Below are 18,971 nucleotides of genomic sequence, written 5' to 3'. Positions count from 1 at the left end.
GCATCCCTCTCCGCCGGAGAACTGGCAGAATTTAGAGGGCGGGGTGATAGAGCGGCTCCGGAAATGGACAGGACTGCTCCGGTGCCTCTCCCTTCGAGGGAGAGCGTTAGTGCTTAATCAACTAGTCCTGTCCATGCTTTGGTACCGGCTCAACACCCTGGTCCCGGCCCCGGCTTTCCTGACCAACCTGCGGACATCGATTCTGGAGTTCTTTTGGTCAGGACTGCACTGGGTCCCTGCAGGGGTTCTCCATCTACCTGTGGAGGAGGGAGGGCAGGGCCTCAAATGTCTGCTTACTCAGGTCCATGTCTTCCGCCTCCAGACCCTGCAGAGGCTCCTTTATGGTGCAGGTAGTCCGGCGTGGAGCATACTGGCGCACGCCTTCCTGCGCCGCTTCCGAGGGCTCCGATACGACCGGCAGCTCCTTTATCTCCATCCGAGAGGTCTTCCGCGAGACCTCTCCGGGCTGCCGGTCTTCTACCAGGACCTCCTCCGGACCTGGAAACTCTTTACAACGAGCAGGTCCGTGGCGGCCACCGAGGGGGCAGATCTCCTCGCGGAGCCCCTGCTACACAACCCCCAGCTCCGTTTGCAGGTGGCGGAGTCCCGCTCGGTGCGCCAGAGGTTGGTCCTGGCAGAGGTCACAAGAATCGGAGACCTCCTGGACTATGACCGGGGAGACTGGCTGGATCCCCTAACCTTCGCTCAGCGCATGGGGCTTCCAGACCTTGTACTCCCCGACGCATACTTCAGGAGGTGAAGGCCGCTTTGCCGCCCGCTGCTCGGGTTTATCTCGACCGGGTCCTGCACGAGGGCATGCCCCGCCCACCCACTACCCCAGGCCCGCCGGACCTTTTAATTGGACCCCTCCCCCGTGGACCCAACCGATCCCTTCACCCCTTCACTAGAAGCCGGCTGCACGAGATGCAGCCGGTCTGTTTTCAAACCGCGCCAAGAAAACATCTCTACACGCTCGTGTTCCACACCCTTCACGCCCGCACCCTCGTGTCCCGCCCCGATACAAAATGGCGGGACCTCCTGCCACCTTTGGAGGGTGAAGAGCCCCGGTGGGCCAGCCTATATTCCATCTTAGTCCCAAAGCCCGCCGGGGATGTCAGTTGGCGGCTCCTTCACGGAGCCGTGAGCACGGGCGTGTACTTGGCGCGGTTCACCACGATCCCAGACACCTGCCCCTTTTGCGGCGTGAGGGATACCCTGGCACATGTCTACCTGGAGTGTGCCAGGCTGCAGCCCCTATTCCGGCTCCTCACCAATATCTTATTACGTTTTTGGTTGCACTTCTCCCCTCACCTTCTCATTTATGCACTCCCTATCCGTGGCCCCACAAAGCCCCGGGATCTCCTGGTCAACCTCCTCCTGGCCCTAGCTAAAATGGCCATCTACAAAACCAGAGTGAGGAGGTTGGCCGATGGAGTCTCCTGTGACTGTGGGGCCTATTTCCGATCCTCGGTCCGTTCACGTATCCGGGCAGAGTTCCTCTGGGCGGCGTCCTCTGACTCCCTTGACGCCTTTGAGGAGCAGTGGGCTCTGTCCGGGGTTCTCTGCTCGGTGTCCCCGTCCGGTTCCCTTCTTTTGACCCTTTGACCGCACTCCTGTCCCTGTTATTTTATTAGTTGTCCCCCGGAATTTTTTGGGTATCTAGGTCCTGTGGATCCCCCTTTTAGGCTGGGGGGGACCCTTTAGCAGTGGACGGGCTTCGCCCGCCCACTTCCCGGATCCCAATAAGACGACTCTCCCATAGCCTTCTAGCTAGGAGGGAGGTGGGAAGCTGCTACTCCTCCTGCTAGGCCCTAAGCTCTCCCAGCTGCTCCCCTGGCTGGGCCAGATAACCCCCATTCTCTGCTACTTGGCTGCTGGACCCCCCACTCTTGGGTGCTGCTACTGCTCCAACTGCAGCCCTGGGGTGGGGAGGGGGCTGCTAGTCCACTCCCCAGAGAGGAGGAGTGAGGGACCCCAGCCACTGCTGTTGCGGATACCACCACCAGCACCACCACCTGAGAGGGGTCCATTCTGCCTGCCTGGACGACCACCTGGAGTTCCTGGAGCTGCTGCTGCTGCAGAGGCCGCTGCCTGGAGCTGCTGAAGCCCGAGGAGGAGAAGAAGAGGATCATCTGCCAGTGGGGCAGCACCTAGAGACTTTGCAGACCACCGTGGAGGGGGCCCTAAGACTGAGTAATTTTCAAACTGTGCTCTTGTGGTGGGGGTTTTGACTGTGTTTGTAGGGACACCGGGGGTGTGGCGTGGAGCTGCCCCCCGATCCATCTGTGTGTCCCCCCCAACCCCCACCACTATTACTACCACCGCTGCCCCCTCCACCACCCCCACTGGCTGTATACCATCTGCCTCAGCTCCTGCCTCTGGACTCAGCTGCTTGCTTGGCTTGCCACGCCCTATTTCCACCCTTTGGGCCAGAAGCAGCAGCCAGCTAAAAAAGATTTGTGCAAGTGCACATGGGCACATGTGCCCCCCCCGGACTGCCTACCCCCCCAGCTTTGCCCTTTACTACCTGCCCCATTTGCCACTTACTTTGCCTCCTCTTTTGCTCTAGCCCCCTTACTAGCTTCAGTTTGTTTGCCTGCCCCGCCCATTTCCTTCTGCAGCCTTTGTTTGTTTGCCCCGCCCCAGCCTCTGAAGCTAGCCCCTTGGTTTCCCTGTTCTACCCCCAGACCGCTTAGCCCCTCGCTCTGTGTGCCCATGCCCCCTCCCATGCGCTTGTGCAATTCCCCATTTCAGTTGCAACCCTCTTCACTGCACCCGCAATGTTGTTATATCCCCCCCTCCCCTAGTGCACCAAGAGGAGCCGGTATTCCACCTTGTGTCGGTGACTGACCCCTAACCCCTGATTGCCCCCCGTCCAGCCCACCCCTTTTGGCGCCCTCCTCCCCTGCCTGCAGCCTAGCGGGGAGGAGTGGTCGACCTGTTTCCCCTCTCCCCTCCTCCTTTTGGTGTCCCCCTTTCCTCCTTGCTCATGATGGCGGGGGATGAGACGGGTGAGACCTCTCCAGTAGCCCGAGCTCTCCCTCCCCCGCCTGCCCCTCTGTCACCCCCCCCAAGCTTCTACGTCCGCTGTCAAACCATCTGCCATCGCCCCCGCTGGGGCACCAGCAGCGACGGGCACCGGGGTGACCTCCACTGCTGCCACGTCTATCACCCCCTCAGATTTGGGGGGAGTCCTCCCAGCCGGCGGGAAGGGCCAGGGGAAGAAGAAGGGGAAGGGCCCCGCTAAAAAGACCAGGCCCTCCATGGCAGGGGCTGCCCCCAATGCCCCGGCCCCATCTCCAGCTGGGGCGCCCCTCCCCGCTGTTCCCTCCACCAGCTCTGCAGGTGTCCCTCCCCCGGCCCCCAGAGCATACGCCCAGGTGGCGGCAGCCCCCCCCGCCTGCCGCTACATCATTTCTCCAGCCCACCGCCTCCGCTACCATCTATAGCGGCCGGGGCCCCTTTCCCACCATGACCAGGAAGCACGGCGTTCGTTGCCTCCTGGTGTCCGCCTCACCCCACGTGGAAACCTATGTGCGGGCGTTGGCGAGGGTGGTGGGGCCCACAGCCATTGTGGCGGCCTCCAAAATGTATGGCAAGGTCGTCTTCTTCTTAGCATCGGAGGCCGCCGCCCAGGAGGCGGTGGAGAAGGGCCTGGCGGTCGGGGGCGTGTTCGTCCCTTTAGAGCCGCGAGAGGACCTGGGCGTCCGCCTGGTCCTAACCTCCGTCCCTCCCTTTCTCCCCAATGCCGCCCTCTTACCCGCCCTTTCTACCCTGGGGAAGCCCATCTCTGTCATCAGCCCTCTCCCGTTGGGCTGCAAAGACCCCGCCCTCCGTCACGTCCTCTCCTTCCGCCGGCAAGTGCAGCTTCAACTGCCGCCAGCGGCACGCGACGGAGAGGCACTCGAGGGGTCCTTCCTAGTCCCCTACCAGGGGACCCCTTACAGGGTGCATTATTCCACGGGGGAGGCCCGGTGCTACCTCTGCCGGGCGATGGGGCACGTCCGGAGGGACTGCCCCCTGGCCCGGGAAGAAGGGCCATCCAGGATCCCCGAGCCCCGGCAGGGCACTGGCCCCGTCATCGCCAACGCCCCTGGCTGCCCGGTGCCCGAAACCGCCCCTCCTCCTTCCCAGTCCACCATTGCTCCCGCTCGGGCCCAAGGGGCACCTCCCCCACTATGCTCAGACGAGCGGGAGAACCCCGCCACCGCTGCTTGCAATCTGGCGAGGCCTGTGGAGGAGGGTGCGGCAGGGACAGCGCCAAGCATGGGAGAGGGCCCGCCCCAAGGGGAATCTTTCCTCCCTTGTGCTGCCCCACCGTTACCCCCTCGAGTCCCTGAGCCATCGCCTCTGCCCCCTGACACAACCCCTGCTAGCCAGCCCCCGGATGATGCCATGGAGGGCTGGGCCCTAGTCCAGGGGAAGCGGGGCAAGCGGAAGGCTCGAGCTCCGCTCCTCCCATCTGATGCGGAGGCCCCCCGGAAGACCAGGAAGGGGGGCACCGATGCCGAGCCTTCCGCTCTACCCACGGGTGTGCTCCATCCACCGGTGCCGGCTGGGGAAGACGTGGCAGCACTGGAAGGCGGTATCTCCCCTCCACGGGAGTCCCTCCCCTCCAAGACCCCCGAGGCATCATCTGAAACCCCAGTGTGCCCCAAAGTAACCATCGCATCAGGTGCCGGCGGGGAGAATCCTGGGGTAGCGGAAAATAATTTCCCCTCTATATATGAGGAGATTGAGGCCCTGGGTCTGACCCCGGTCACCCAGGGGGAGGACGATCCTATGCCAGCGGGCCTCGATCTGGGCGACTTCTTTCCAGCCCCCCTTTCCCCATACTCCCTCCCCCTAACCGTTGCTTCTGCTCCCACCTCCGAGGAGCCCCTGGACTCCTCCATCAACCCGGCTGCAGAAGGCACCCTGCTGAGAGCCACCGAGCCAGTTGAGGCGACGGCCAGTGCCACGCGGCTGGAACCTGAGCCACCAGGGGCATCCCTCGCTGGTGAGGAGCATTCGACCTCCTTTCCGGGAGAGGACCCTACAGAAGAAAGTCCACCTCCTGATGCCGTGGCTGCCAAATCCACCGGACAGCTTGCGCCCGGCATCGGTGAGAGCCCTCTCCTGACCCAGACTCTCACCTCTACCCCTGCCCCTGCCCTTCTCCCGCCCACCTCCCGAGATATTATTGCCACCCCTGGGACAGTCTCCTTCCCCTTTCCAACAGATGACTCCCAGGGAATGGCCTTTGTGTTTGCCCGTCCCGACCCACCAGGGGCTGCTATCCTCCCTCCGCCGCCCCCTATCGCCCCAGCATTCAGGTCAATCCATCAGGAGCCCCGTCGGGGGTCCGCACCCTGTCTGCCCATCTCGCTAGGCCAGGGGGCTGTACCAAGGGCCCCATCGGGAAGCAACCAGACCATAACCCCAGCCCCCCATGCGCTGCGAGAGGAGTTGCGGGAGTTCCTAGAAGACGTCCGTGGCTCCCGCAACAAAGTCCAGCTTGCCCTCCAGCGATGGGGGGACTTTAATCAAATCCTCCGGGCCGCAAGGGCCCTCATGGGGGAGGGGAAAAGGACCGGGAGACAGGGCGCCGCGGCCTACCAGCGGGTCCGCCACTTCCGTGACTCCTTACTCACCTACGGGGTGGGTCACGGACTGCTACGCGGCCCGCCGGGAGCCACGAGCATTCCTGCCGGCGAGGATCCCCCAGCCCTCCTCATGGCACCCTTTACCATCGCAACATTGAACACCCGTGGCTGTAAGATGGGTCTCCGCAGGTCCCAGGTGCTCTCCTTCCTTCGAGAGGGGAGGTACTCTGTGGTTTTCCTGCAGGAGACCCATACGGATCCGACCGCCGAAGACAGCTGGCGGCTGGATTGGGGAGACAGGGTCTACTTTAGCCACCTCACAGTTCATACGGGTGGAGTGGCGACCCTGTTCTCCCCCGACCTACGGCCCGAGGTGCTGGGGGTCGCCGAGGCTGTGCCGGGTCGCTTGCTGCACCTCCGGGTCCAAATCGAGGGGCTCGTAGTCAACCTCGTCAACATCTATGCCCCAGCAGCGAGCCCAGAGCGGCTGCAATTCTATCAGCAGGCATCCGCCTTCCTCGGCACCTTGGATCCTCAGGAGTGCCTGGTCCTGGGAGGGGACTTTAACATCACCCTTGAGGAACGGGACCGCTCGGGAATCGAGAAGAGCCCGGCTGCCGTCGCCGTCCTCCAGGAGATAGTCGAACACCACTCCCTGGTGGACGTCTGGCGCGACCACCACCCGGATGACACTTCCACGTTCACCTTTGTCCGGGTGGAGGCCCATCGGTCGCGCCACTCCCGGTTGGACCGCATTTATTTATCACGCTTTCATCTTACACGAGCCCACTCCTCCAGCATCCGGCCGGCCCCATTTTCTGACCATCACATAGCCACCGTGACAGCCTCCCTCTGCGCGGAGAGGCCGGGGCCGGCCTATTGGCATTTTAACAACAGCTTGCTGGAGGATGCGGGCTTCGTGGCGTCCTTCCGGGAGTTCTGGCTGGCCTGGCGAGGGCAGCGGCGTGCCTTTCCCTCGGCACGGCGGTGGTGGGACGTAAGGAAGGTGCGCGCCCGGCTCTTCTGCCGTGACTACACCCGGGGCACCAGCCGACGGAGGGATGCAGCGATAGAGCAGTTGGAACGGGAGGTCTTAGAGCTGGAGAGGCGTCTGGCCGCCAGCCCCGAGGATCCACCCCTCTGCGGAGCGTGCCGGGAGAAGCGGGAGGAGCTCCGGAGCCTCGAAGACCATCGGGCCCGGGGTGCCTTTGTTCGATCCCGCATCCGTCTCCTTCGGGAGATGGATTGCGGCTCCCGCTTCTTCTACACCCTGGAAAAAAAGAGGGGGGCTAAGAAACATATCATCTGCCTACTGGCAGAAGATGGCACCCCCCTCACGGATCCGGTGGAGATGTGCGAGAGGGCGAGAGCCTTCTACGCAAGCCTATTCTCCCCGGAGCCGACCGATCCTAACGCTTGCAGAGTGCTGTGGGAGGAGCTCCCGACGGTCAGCGTGGGCGACCGAGACCGGCTAGAGCTGCCCCTCACTCTGGCCGAGTTCTCGGAAGCCCTCCGTCGCATGCCCACCAATAAATCTCCGGGCATGGACGGGCTGACCGTGGAGTTCTACCGCGTGTTCTGGGACATCCTGGGCCCAGACCTAGTCACCGTCTGGGCCGAGTCTTTGCAGAGCGGGGTCCTCCCTCTTTCGTGCAGGCGAGCCGTGCTGGCCTTATTGCCGAAGAAGGGGGACCTCCGCGATTTACGAAATTGGCGTCCCGTCTCGCTCCTCAGCACGGACTACAAAATCGTGGCCATCTCCCTGAGGCTAGGGTCCGTGCTGGCGGACGTGGTCCACCCAGATCAGACCTACACCGTCCCGGGCCGCAGCATCTTCGACAACCTATATCTGGTCCGGGACCTATTGGAACTTGGGTGTAGGGATGGTCTGTCGTTCGCCCTCCTGTCCTTAGATCAGGAGAAGGCGTTCGACAGGATGGATCACGGGTATCTCCTGAGCACTCTGCAGGCGTTTGGCTTCGGACCCAGGTTTGTGAACTTTCTCCGGGTGCTGTACGCTTCCGCAGAGTGTCTGGTAAGGCTCAACTGGACCCTGACCGAACCGGTCAGCTTCGGGCGAGGAGTACGGCAGGGGTGCCCCCTCTCAGGCCAGCTGTACGCTCTGGCGATCGAGCCCTTCCTCTGTCTCCTCCGAAGAAGGTTGACAGGGTTGGTGCTGAGGGAGCCGGAGCTGCGGCTGGTCCTGTCGGCGTACGCTGATGACGTGCTCCTCATGGTCCAGGACCCGGGCGACTTGTTGCGGGTGGAGGCTTGCCAGGCCATCTATTCAGCAGCCTCCTCTGCACGGGTCAACTGGGTCAAGAGCTCTGGCTTGGTGGTAGGGGACTGGCGGCAGGCGAGCCCCCGCCCACCCTCACTTCAAGCCATCCGGTGGAGCACGGGTCCACTGCTCTATCTGGGCGTTTACCTTTCTGCCACGCATCCCTGTCCGCCGGAGAACTGGCAGAATTTAGAGGGTGGGGTGATAGAGCGGCTCCGGAAATGGACAGGACTACTCCGGTGCCTCTCCCTTCGAGGGAGAGCGTTAGTGCTTAATCAACTAGTCCTGTCCATGCTTTGGTACCGGCTCAACACCCTGGTCCCGGCCCCGGCTTTCCTGACCAACCTGCGGACATCGATTCTGGAGTTCTTTTGGTCAGGACTGCACTGGGTCCCTGCAGGGGTTCTCCATCTACCTGTGGAGGAGGGAGGGCAGGGCCTAAAATGTCTGCTTACTCAGGTCCATGTCTTCCGCCTCCAGACCCTGCAGAGGCTCCTTTATGGTGCAGGTAGTCCGGCGTGGAGCATACTGAGGCACGCCTTCCTGCGCCGCTTCCGAGGGCTCCGATACGACCGGCAGCTCCTTTATCTCCATCCGAGAGGTCTTCTGCGAGACCTCTCCGGGCTGCCGGTCTTCTACCAGGACCTCCTCCGGACCTGGAAACTCTTTACAACGAGCAGGTCCGTGGCAGCCACCGAGGGGGCAGATCTCCTCGCGGAGCCCCTGCTACACAACCCCCAGCTCCGTTTGCAGGTGGCGGAGTCCCGCTCAGTGCGCCAGAGTTTGGTCCTGGCAGAGGTCACAAGAGTCAGAGACCTCCTGGACTATGACCGGGGAGACTGGCTGGATCCCCTAACATTCGCTCAGCGCATGGGGCTTTCCAGACCTTGTACTCCCCTTCAGGAGGTGAAGGCCGCTTTGCCGCCCACTGCTCGGGTTTATCTCGACCGGGTCCTGCACGAGGGCATGCCCCGCCCACCCACTACCCCAGGCCCACCAGACCTTTTAATTGGACCCCTGCCCCGTGGACCCAACCCATCCCTTCACCCCTTCACTAGAAGCCGGCTGCACGAGATGCAGCCAGTCTGTTTTCAAACCGCGCCAAGAAAACATCTCTACACGCTCATGCTCCACACCCTTCACGCCCGCACCCTCGTGTCCCGCCCCGATACAGAATGGCGGGACCTCCTGCCACCTTTGGAGGGTGAAGAGCCCCGGTGGGCCAGCCTATAGTCCCAAAGCCCGCCGGGGATGTCAGTTGGCGGCTCCTTCACGGAGCCGTGAGCACGGGCGTGTACTTGGCGCGGTTCACCACAATCCCAGACACCTGCCCCTTTTGCGGCATGAGGGATACCCTGGCACATGTCTACTTGGAGTGTGCCAGGCTGCAGCCCCTATTCCGGCTCCTCACCAATATCTTATTAAGTTTTTGGTTGCACTTCTCCCCTCACCTTCTCATTTATGTACTCCCTATCCGTGGCCCCACAAAGTCCCGGGATCTCCTGGTCAACCTCCTCCTGGCCCTAGCTAAAATGGCCATCTACAAAACCAGAGTGAGGAGGTTGGCCGATGGAGTCTCCTGTGACTGTAGGGCCTATTTCCGATCCTCGGTCCGTTCACGTATCCGGGCAGAGTTCCTCTGGGCGGCGTCCTCTGACTCCCTTGACGCCTTTGAGGAGCAGTGGGCGCTGTCCGGGGTTCTCTGCTCAGTGTCCCCGTCCGGTTCCCTTCTTTTGACCCTTTGACCGCACTCTTGTCCCTGTTATTTTATTAGTTGTCCCCCGGAATTTTTTGGGCATCTAGGTCCTGTGGATCCCCCTTTTAGGCTAGGGGGGATCCTTTAGCAGTGGACGGGCCTCGCCCGCCCACTTCCCGGATCCCAATAAGACTACTCTTCCATAGCCATCTGGCCTTGCCCCATCACACCATGTATAGGGATCAGTTGGGGGCATACATGGTAAGGACCAGACTGGGAGCAATTTCTCAGATGTTTTAAAAGACAGGTGCCACTTGCCTGCAGGTGAAGGTCACAACTTGTAACTTACCAGTGCTTTGGGACTGAAGGGTTCTGTAGAACTCCCTGGACCATTTTCATCCCAAGTGTAACACCACTGAAGTACAGCCTGTTGTGTCCTTGTGAGATGAAGATTTTGACACTCTGTCCATGTCTGATTTGTAGTGATAGTAATGACCATTCTGATGTAATGCTCAGAAGCTGGGTGAATGACTAAACCAGTGCTTCCAACATAACTCCTCTGTAAATCTATTGAATTAAATAGATCTGTATGGATGCAAACCCTACATTATGGAGCTGTGCGGTTATTCTCGTATAACTTCCACATGTTGTGTGCAGCGTGGCTTATTCAGTCTTACAGAGACTATTAAAGGCTTGTCAGAGGGCAGTGTTGTCTAGTGGTCTGAGCACAGGACTGGGAGCCTGGAACTTCTGTACCTAACCCCTGCTCTACCACTCCCTAGCTGCCGTGGCCTTTAGTAAAGCATTTACATCTCTGTGTCTGTCCCCCCATTGTTACATGGAGATGGTAACACTTATCTACCTTGAAACCTACCTCACAAGACTGAGTCATGATTGTACAGAGCTGGGGAAGAAAAGTCAAGTGCTTTCTAAGTGTTATTGTTGATGCAGCACAATTGATTCTTAACATTCAGCTCTTCTTTCAGTGTGCTCATGTTGTTCGGTGTGCCGAATCCTCAGAGGTGAGTGCTGGATTCCATGCATCCTTTGTGCGCACGGCTGCGTTCACCTGTGATGTCTTGCTGTTTTTATTCTTGCTCCCTGGCTTTCTTAACAAAGAGGACAAATGAATAAGGCTGAGGCAACAATGAATGAGTTTGTAACTGTGAAAAACGAGACTCGGGGTTGCGCTGTGTGTGTTTTGTTGCTAACCATGCATTTCCGTGAACTCTTTCTTTCACTTATTGACCTGCATTACAGAGGGTGTGGAGAGCTTTGACTTCAACTCTGCGGATATTGGGAAGTTTTGTGCCACTGTTGCTCAACCAGTGCAAATCCCCAGCATAGATACATTGTGCCAATGTAAAACAGGGCTTGCTCTGCTGTGATTGTGACTAAGCAAGAGTAAATTACCAGGGTACATCACACCAGTCCCAGCCTCGTGTTGCACTGGTGCAGTGTGTCTACACTAGGGGTTTGCCAGATGTCACTACGTAGATGCATTTACACCAGCACAAATTTCTCCAACGTAGACCTGGTCTATACCTAAAACTTAGATTGACCTCGCTACATCACTCAGGACTGTGAAATAAGCTGCAGAAGTGGCTGCAGAATGTACGGATGCACAAGGCCACATTCCTGGATCTCCAGCACAGGGACACCAGAATGAGAGCTGCACTGACAGTGGAGAAGTGAGTGGCGATTGCACTATGGAAACTTGCAACACTGGATTGCTACCAGTGGGAAATCATTTTGGAGTTGGAAAATACACTGTGGGGGCTGTTGTCATGCAAATGTGCAGGGCCATTAATCATCTCCTGCTATGCAGGACTGTGACTCTAGGCAATGTGCAGGGTATAATGAATGGATTTGCAGCAATGGGGTTCCCGAATTGCAGTGGCGCGATAGACAGCATGCATATCCCTATTTTGGCACCAGACCACCTTGCCACATAGTATGTCAACAGAAATGGATACTTTTCTGTGGTTAAAAGAAAAGGAGTACTTATGGCACCTTAGAGACTAACAAATTTATTTGAGCATAAGCTTTTGTGAGCTACAGCTCACTTCATCCGAATGCATCCGATGAAGTGAGCTGTAGCTCACAAAAGCTTATGTTCAAATAAATTTGTTAGTCTCTAAGGTGCCACAAGTACTCCTTTTCTTTTTGCGAATACAGACTAACACGGCTGCTACTCTGAAACCTGTTTTCTATGGTTATTCAAGTGCAGGTGGATCACCAGAGACGTTTCACTGACCTCAGTGTTGGCTGGTCAGGAAAGGGGCATGACGCTCACATCTTAAGAACACAGGACTGTTCAGAACGCTAAAGCCAGGGATATTGCTTCCCGACCGGCAGAATCCCATTGGTGATGTTGAAATGCCAATAGTGATCCAACCAACCCCTTTATTCCCGTACACAGGCCACCTTGACAGCACCAAGGAAAGATTCAACTATTGGCCCAGCTGGGCAGAATGACAGTTGAATGCGCTTTTGGTAGATTGAAGCAAAGGGGGAAAAGTTGCTGCCAGGGTGGAGAGCAGAGATGGAGCAGCAGTCTGCTGAGTATGAACAGCCAGACACAAGGGATTTCGGGAGAGCTCAATGCAGAACAGTATGGCTCAGGGAGGCTTTAAAGAGCATTTTAATAGTGAGCTGCATTGATGTGTTGTGGTGCACTGCGCTCTACCTAGCTCTGCAGTTTGAGGGTCTGTTAGGCATTGTGTGGTGCTTGGTGCATGTCTATGGATATAACAGTTTCAATGCACCTATTAATTTTGTGATGCTTGCTGCACATTTATGATTATCACACTATGTTTGTCTCTGCGCCTCTGAGTTGTGTCGAAGTGTACAATCACAAGAGGGTGGGTGCTTTCAATATCACCAGCCATTCTGCAGCATATGTTGGAAACTAATAAAAGATGAATTATTTTCCAAACAATAGAGTTTTATTCAATAACAAAAAACACTTCAAAAAAATTCTGTGCAAGTTAAAAGCAAACACATTAAAACAGTGATTCCCAAACTAGGGGTGCCGCTTGTTCAGGGAAAGCCGCTGGTGGGCCGGGCCGGTTTGTTTACCTGCCGCGTCCGCAGGTTCAGCCAATCGCAGCTCCCACTGGCTGGCACCACCCTATATTGGAAACCTACTACATGCCTCTAGCTTTCATCCAGATCATACCACACGATCCATTGTCTACAGCCAAGCTCTACGATATAACCGCATTTGCTCCAACCCCTCAGACAGAGACAAACACCTACAGATCCCTATCATGCATTCCTACAACTACAGTACCCACCTGCTGAAGTGAAGAAACAGATTGACAGAGCCAGAAGAGTACCCAGAAGTCACCTACTACAGGACAGGCCCAACAAAGAAAATAACAGAACGCCACTAGCCATCACCTTCAGCCCCCAACTAAAACCTCTCCAACGCATCATCAAGGATCTACAACCTATCCAGAAGGACGACCCATCACTCTCACAGATCTTGGGAGATGGACCAGTCCTTGCTTACAGACAGCCCCCCAATCTGAAGCAAATACCAGCAATCACACACCACACAACAGAACCACCAACCCAGGAACCTATCCTTGCAACAAAGCCCGTTGCCAACTCTGTCCACATATCTATTCAGGGGACACCATCATAGGGCCTAATCACATCAGCCACACTATCAGAGGCTCGTTCACCTGCGCATCTACCAATGTGATATATGCCATCATGTGCCAGCAATGCCCCTCTGCCATGTACATTGGTCAAACTGGACAGTCTCTAGGTAAAAGAATGAATGGACACAAATCAGATGTAAAGAATTATAACATTCAAAAACCAGTTGGAGAACACTTCAATCTCTCTGGGCACTCGATTACAGACTTGAGGGTGGCTATTCTTCATCAAAAAAGCTTCAGAAACAGACTCCAACGAGAGACTGCTGAATTGGAATTAATTTGCAAACTGGATACAATTAATTTAGGCTTGAATAGAGACTGGGAATGGATGAGTCATTACACAAAGTAAAACTATTTCCCCATGGTATTTCTCCACCCCACCCCACCCCCCACTGTTCCTCAAATATTCTTGTTAACTGCTGGAAATAGCCTACCTTGCTTGTCACCATGAAAGGTTTTCCTCCCCCCCCCCCCCCCGCTGCTGGTGATGGCTTATCTTAAGTGATCACTCTCCTTACAGTAAAAAGAAAAGGAGTACTTGTGGCACCTTAGAGACTAACAAATTTATTAGAGCATAAGCTTTCGTGAGCTACAGCTGTAGCTCACAAAAGCTTATGCTCTAATAAATTTGTTAGTCTCTAAGGTGCCACAAGTACTCCTTTTCTTTTTGCGAATACAGACTAACACGGCTGCTACTCTGAAACCTCTCCTTACAGTGTGTATGATAAACCCATTGTTTCATGTTCTCTGTGTGTGTATATCAATCTCCCCTCTGTTTTTTCCACTAAATGCATCCGATGATGTGAGCTGTAGCTCACTAAAGCTTATGTTCTAATAAATTTGTTAGTCTCTAAGGTGCCACAAGTACTCCTTTTCCTTTTCTTTCAAGTTCAGTTTCATTTTCTGATTCTCAGGCAGTTCTAATACAGTTTTGCAATGAATGAACAACACTGCAGGACCATACAAAGACTGTTTAAAGTGATTCATATTAGATTTTATAAGTGCCCTTATTGCTTTAAGAAAATCTAGGTTTGGAGTATAAACTTGTCTTACAACATCGATTTGAATCCAGAAGTGTTTCTTATAAAAAAAAAAAAAGGGCTTAATCCTTAACATTGTCAGGTATAGAGCTTACTACCATGAGGAAATCTTACTTAAGTCACTGAACGGGGGTTATTCATGTTATTAAACCCAGTAGTTCATGTGTGGTCTGTGTTAAACTTTACACACTGCCTTTAAGATTATCCTTTTCTTATTCAAAATAAGTTTCATCTTGTGCCTCCACAAGCTGCCCTTTCTCTGGCTCCAAAGCAATAGTGAACTGGTCCCTGAGTAAATTAGATGAGTGTATTTTCTCAATTCTGCAAAAAGCAGGGAGAAAAGCAACCCAGCTGTGTACAAGAGCTTGAGAGATGCTAAGTCTTTCTACACTGTTATTTATCCTTGAGACAAGGTGGGTGAGGTAATATCTTTTATTTGACCAACTTCTGTTGGTGGGAGAGACAAGCTTTCGAGTTTACACAGAGCTGCATAGGCTCGGGAAGTAGGGGTGTGTGGGATGCTCCAGCACCCCCAGGTTTTCTGCCTGGGGTCCCAGCTGCCGGCTCCGCGCCCCTGTCACCCAGGGTCCTGGCCACTGGCCCCACTACTGCTTGGGGGCTCCACTGCTGGCCCTGGGTCCTGCTCAGCTGCCGGTCCCACTCAGCCACCAGCTCTGCACCCCGGGGCTTGCTGCAGGCCTGGGGTCCTGCTCAGCTGCAGTGTCCCAGCCGCTGACCCTGCATGCGGGGTCCCAGCTGCCGGGGACCCGGGGGCTCTGCTGCCAGCCCCAGAGTCCCACCCAGCCGCCAACCTCACATGCAGGATCCCAGCTGCCTTACTCCTGTCCCTGTCCATGTCCCCGCCTCCCGGAGCCACAGCCCTGCTCCCGGCCCCAGCTTTAGGGGGTGGTGAGGGGCACGGATTGTTTAGCCAACTAAGGTTTCAGAGTAGCAGCCGTGTTAGTCTGTATTCTCAAAAAGAAAAGGAGTACTTGTGGCACCTTAGAGACTAACAAATTTATTAGAGCATAAGCTTTCGTGAGCTACAGCTCACTTCATCGGATGCATTTGGTGGAAAAAACAGAGTAGAGATTTATATACACACACACAGAGAACATGAAACAATGGGTTTATCATACACACTGTAAGGAGAGTGATCACTTAAGATAAGCCATCACCAACAGCAGGGGGGGGAAGGAGGAAAACCTTTCATGGTGACAAGCAGGTAGGCTAATTCCAGCAGTTAACAAGAATATCAGAGGAACAGTGGGGGGTGGGGTGGGAGGGAGAAATACCATGGGGAAATAGTTTTACTTTGTGTAATGACTCATCCATTCCCAGTCTCTATTCAAGCCTAAGTTAATTGTATCCAGTTTGCAAATTAATTCCAATTCAGCAGTCTCTCGTTGGAGTCTGTTTTTGAAGCTTTTTTGTTGAAGTATAGCCACTCTTAGGTCTGTGATCGAGTGACCAGAGAGATTGAAGTGTTCTCCAACTGGTTTTTGAATGTTATAATTCTTGACGTCTGATTTGTGTCCATTCATTCTTTTACGTAGAGACTGTCCAGTTTGGCCAATGTACATGGCAGAGGGGCATTGCTGGCACATGATGGCATATATCACATTGGTAGATGCGCAGGTGAAGGAGCCTCTGATAGTGTGGCTGATGTGATTAGGCCCTATGATGGTATCCCCTGAATAGATATGTGGACAGAGTTGGCAACGGGCTTTGTTGCAAGGATAGGTTCCTGGGTTAGTGGTTCTGTTGTGTGGTGTGTGGTTGCTGGTGAGTATTTGCTTCAGATTGGGGGGCTGTCTGTAAGCAAGGACTGGTCTATCTCCCAAGATCTGAGAGAGCGATGGCTCGTCCTTCAGGATAGGTTGTAGATCCTTGATGATGCGTTGGAGGGGTTTTAGTTGGGGGCTGAAGGTGATGGCTAGTGGCGTTCTGTTGTTTTCTTTGTTGGGCCTGTCCTGTAGTAGGTGACTTCTGGGTACTCTTCTGGCTCTGTCAATCTGTTTCTTCACTTCAGCAGGTGGGTACTGTAGTTGTAGGAATGCATGATAGAGATCTTGTAGGTGTTTGTCTCTGTCTGAGGGGTTGGAGCAAATGCGGTTATATCGTAGCGCTTGGCTGTAGACAATGGATCGAGTGGTATGATCTGGATGAAAGCTAGAGGCATGTAGGTAGGAATAGCGGTCAGTAGGTTTCCGATATAGGGTGGTGTTTATGTGACCATCGCTTATTAGCACCGTAGTGTCCAGGAAGTGGATCTCTTGTGTGGACTGGTCCAGGCTGAGGTTGATGGTGGGATGGAAATTGTTGAAATCATGGTGGAATTCCTCAAGAGCTTCTTTTCCATGGGTCCAGATGATGAAGATGTCATCAATGTAGCGCAAGTAGAGTAGGGGCATTAGGGAACGAGCACCCCCACTGTTCCTCTGATATTCTTGTTAACTGCTGGAATTAGCCTACCTGCTTGTCACCATGAAAGGTTTTCCTCCTTCCCCCCCCTGCTGTTGGTGATGGCTTATCTTAAGTGATCACTCTCCTTACAGTGTGTATGATAAACCCATTGTTTCATGTTCTCTGTGTGTGTGTATATAAATCTCTACTCTGTTTTTTCCACCAAATGCATCCGATGAAGTGAGCTGTAGCTCACGAAAGCTTATGCTCTAATAAATTTGTTAGTCTCTAAGGTGCCACAAGTACTCCTTTTCTTTTTTAGCCAACTAATTAACACTTATTTCAAAGAACCATTGAAGGTGAAGTGGCCTGTTAACATCCCTCCAGTCATCAGGGGGACAGGAAGCAGGGGCAGGGAAGGCAGCTGGGAGGTTGTTAGTGGGTTGTAGATTGTTGTAATAAACCACAAATCCAGGGTCTCTATTCAGTCCATGATATTTAGTGTCTAGCAAAGTTATGAATTTAGGCTCCCAGGTTCATCTTTTGAAAGTGTTGTGCAGGTTTCTTTTGAGGATGAGGACTGAGAGGTCAGATACAGAGTGATCGCTTTGTGAAAAATGTTCACCCACAGGTGATATGGTGTGTTTTGTCTTTTATCATTTTCCTCTCTGAGTTCATTGGCGAGTGTAGTGACTGTCTGGTTGCACCCACATAGTTGCTATTGGGGCATTTAGTGCACTGGATGAGGTATACCACTTGTTGTGATAGGCATGTGTAGAGCACAGGATCTTGAAATGTGTGTTGTGAGAGGTGTTGATCATTATAGCACTGGAGAGATGTCTGCGAGTTTTGCATCTGTCCTACTGGCAGGGTCTGGTGCTGGCTTGAGTTGGTGTGTGCTGGTCCGTGGGGAGTTTGCTTCTGAAAATGAGCTTGGAGAGGTTGCGAGGCAGGGGGTGTTGTTTGAAGGCCAGAAGAGGGGCGTTGGGAAAGGTTTCTTTCAGGATGGGTCCCCATCAAGTGTGGGTTGTAGTTGTTTGATACCCCAAATGGGTTCCAGTGGGGGTGGTAAGTGACAACAAGGGGTGTGTTTCTGTATTGAAAGCTGGTTCTCTCTGGATCCTACACATGCCTATCACAACATGTAGTGTACCTCATCCAGTACACTAAATGCCCCAATAACAACTATGTGGGTGAAAACTGACAGTCACTACGCTTTTGAACGAACTCACACAGGAAAATGATAAAAGACAAACACAATACACCACCTGTAGGTGAACACTTTTCACAAAGCCATCACTCTAAATCTGACCTCTCAATCCTCATCCTCAAAGGAAACCTGCACAACACTTGAAAAGACGAGCCTGGAAGTTTAAATTAATACATTTTCTAGACACTAAAAATCATGGACAGAAAGAGACACTGGATTTATGGCTTATTACAACAATCTGTAACAAACCCCCCCAGCTGCCTTTTCCTTCTCCAAACCCTCCATTCCCACTTTCTCCCCTGACTGGAGGGACTGAATGGTCCCTTGAAATATGCGTTACCTACTTATACTAAACAATCTGTTCCCTTTTGTATTATCTGTGACACTCTGAGTACTTGTCCAAGACCTGAAGATCTCTGTGTAAGCTCGAAAACGTGTCTCCGTCTCTGACAGAAGTTGGTTCAATAGAAGATATTAGCTCACCCACTTCATCTCTCTAATGTCCTGGGACCGACAGGACTACGATAACATATTTATCCTCATTTAGTATACACATTGTGTTCAATGCTGTACAAGATGCAAGAATAAATATAGTCTCAGCCCCAAAGGGTTTATTGTTTAAACAAGCAGACACACAAAGCTTGTCTACACTAGGAAAATTAGAGGCCCCTTTATAGCCATGGTGCAGCTGTAGCCATGGGAGCAATAGCATCAGTGCAAGTGCAAGTAAGACTCCATTGTTTTTTCTCATGGAAACCTGCTCCTGTATCATTCATTCATTTATTCACATGAATGTAGTGTCTTAGAGGCGAGGTAAGGACCAGGACTTCATTGTGCTAGGCGCTGCACAAACACAGAATAAAAAACAGCTCCTGCCCCAAATGTAAAACCATTATTTTTATTGGAAAACAGCATTGCAGGAACAATCTGCTGCTTCTGCTCCGTGCATAATGCTTCATGAATGTCATTCACAGCACAAAACATTACTCAGGAAACAGATATTAAAAATAATTTAAAAAACAGGAAATGGTATCATGAGCCAGAACATTTATGGCAAAGTCCTGTTCCCTTTGCTGCAGATG

The 18,971-nt window shown here is 54.0% G+C and overlaps 1 protein-coding gene across 14 annotated transcripts in view; it reads left to right on the top strand.

Annotated features, from left to right (window-relative positions):
- REEP1 (receptor accessory protein 1) overlaps positions 1 to 18,971 on the top strand; it is a 117,412-nt gene that overhangs the window by 83,132 nt on the left and 15,309 nt on the right. For 8 of the 14 annotated variants that reach the window (XM_043512699.1, XM_043512702.1, XM_038400154.2 and 5 more), the window contains one exon: positions 10,549 to 10,584. The exons of the other annotated variants lie outside the window; for them this stretch is intronic. In XM_043512699.1, coding sequence (XP_043368634.1) covers positions 10,549 to 10,584 — 36 coding nt within the window. The remainder of the gene's footprint in view (positions 1 to 10,548; positions 10,585 to 18,971) is intronic. 14 annotated transcript variants of the gene reach the window in all.

The sequence above is a fragment of the Dermochelys coriacea genome, chromosome 4 (assembly GCF_009764565.3).
Source record: "Dermochelys coriacea isolate rDerCor1 chromosome 4, rDerCor1.pri.v4, whole genome shotgun sequence".
Classification (NCBI taxonomy): domain Eukaryota; kingdom Metazoa; phylum Chordata; order Testudines; family Dermochelyidae; genus Dermochelys; species Dermochelys coriacea.
Note: the sequence above shows the minus strand (reverse complement) of the source record. Positions and strands in the feature narration are given on the sequence as shown.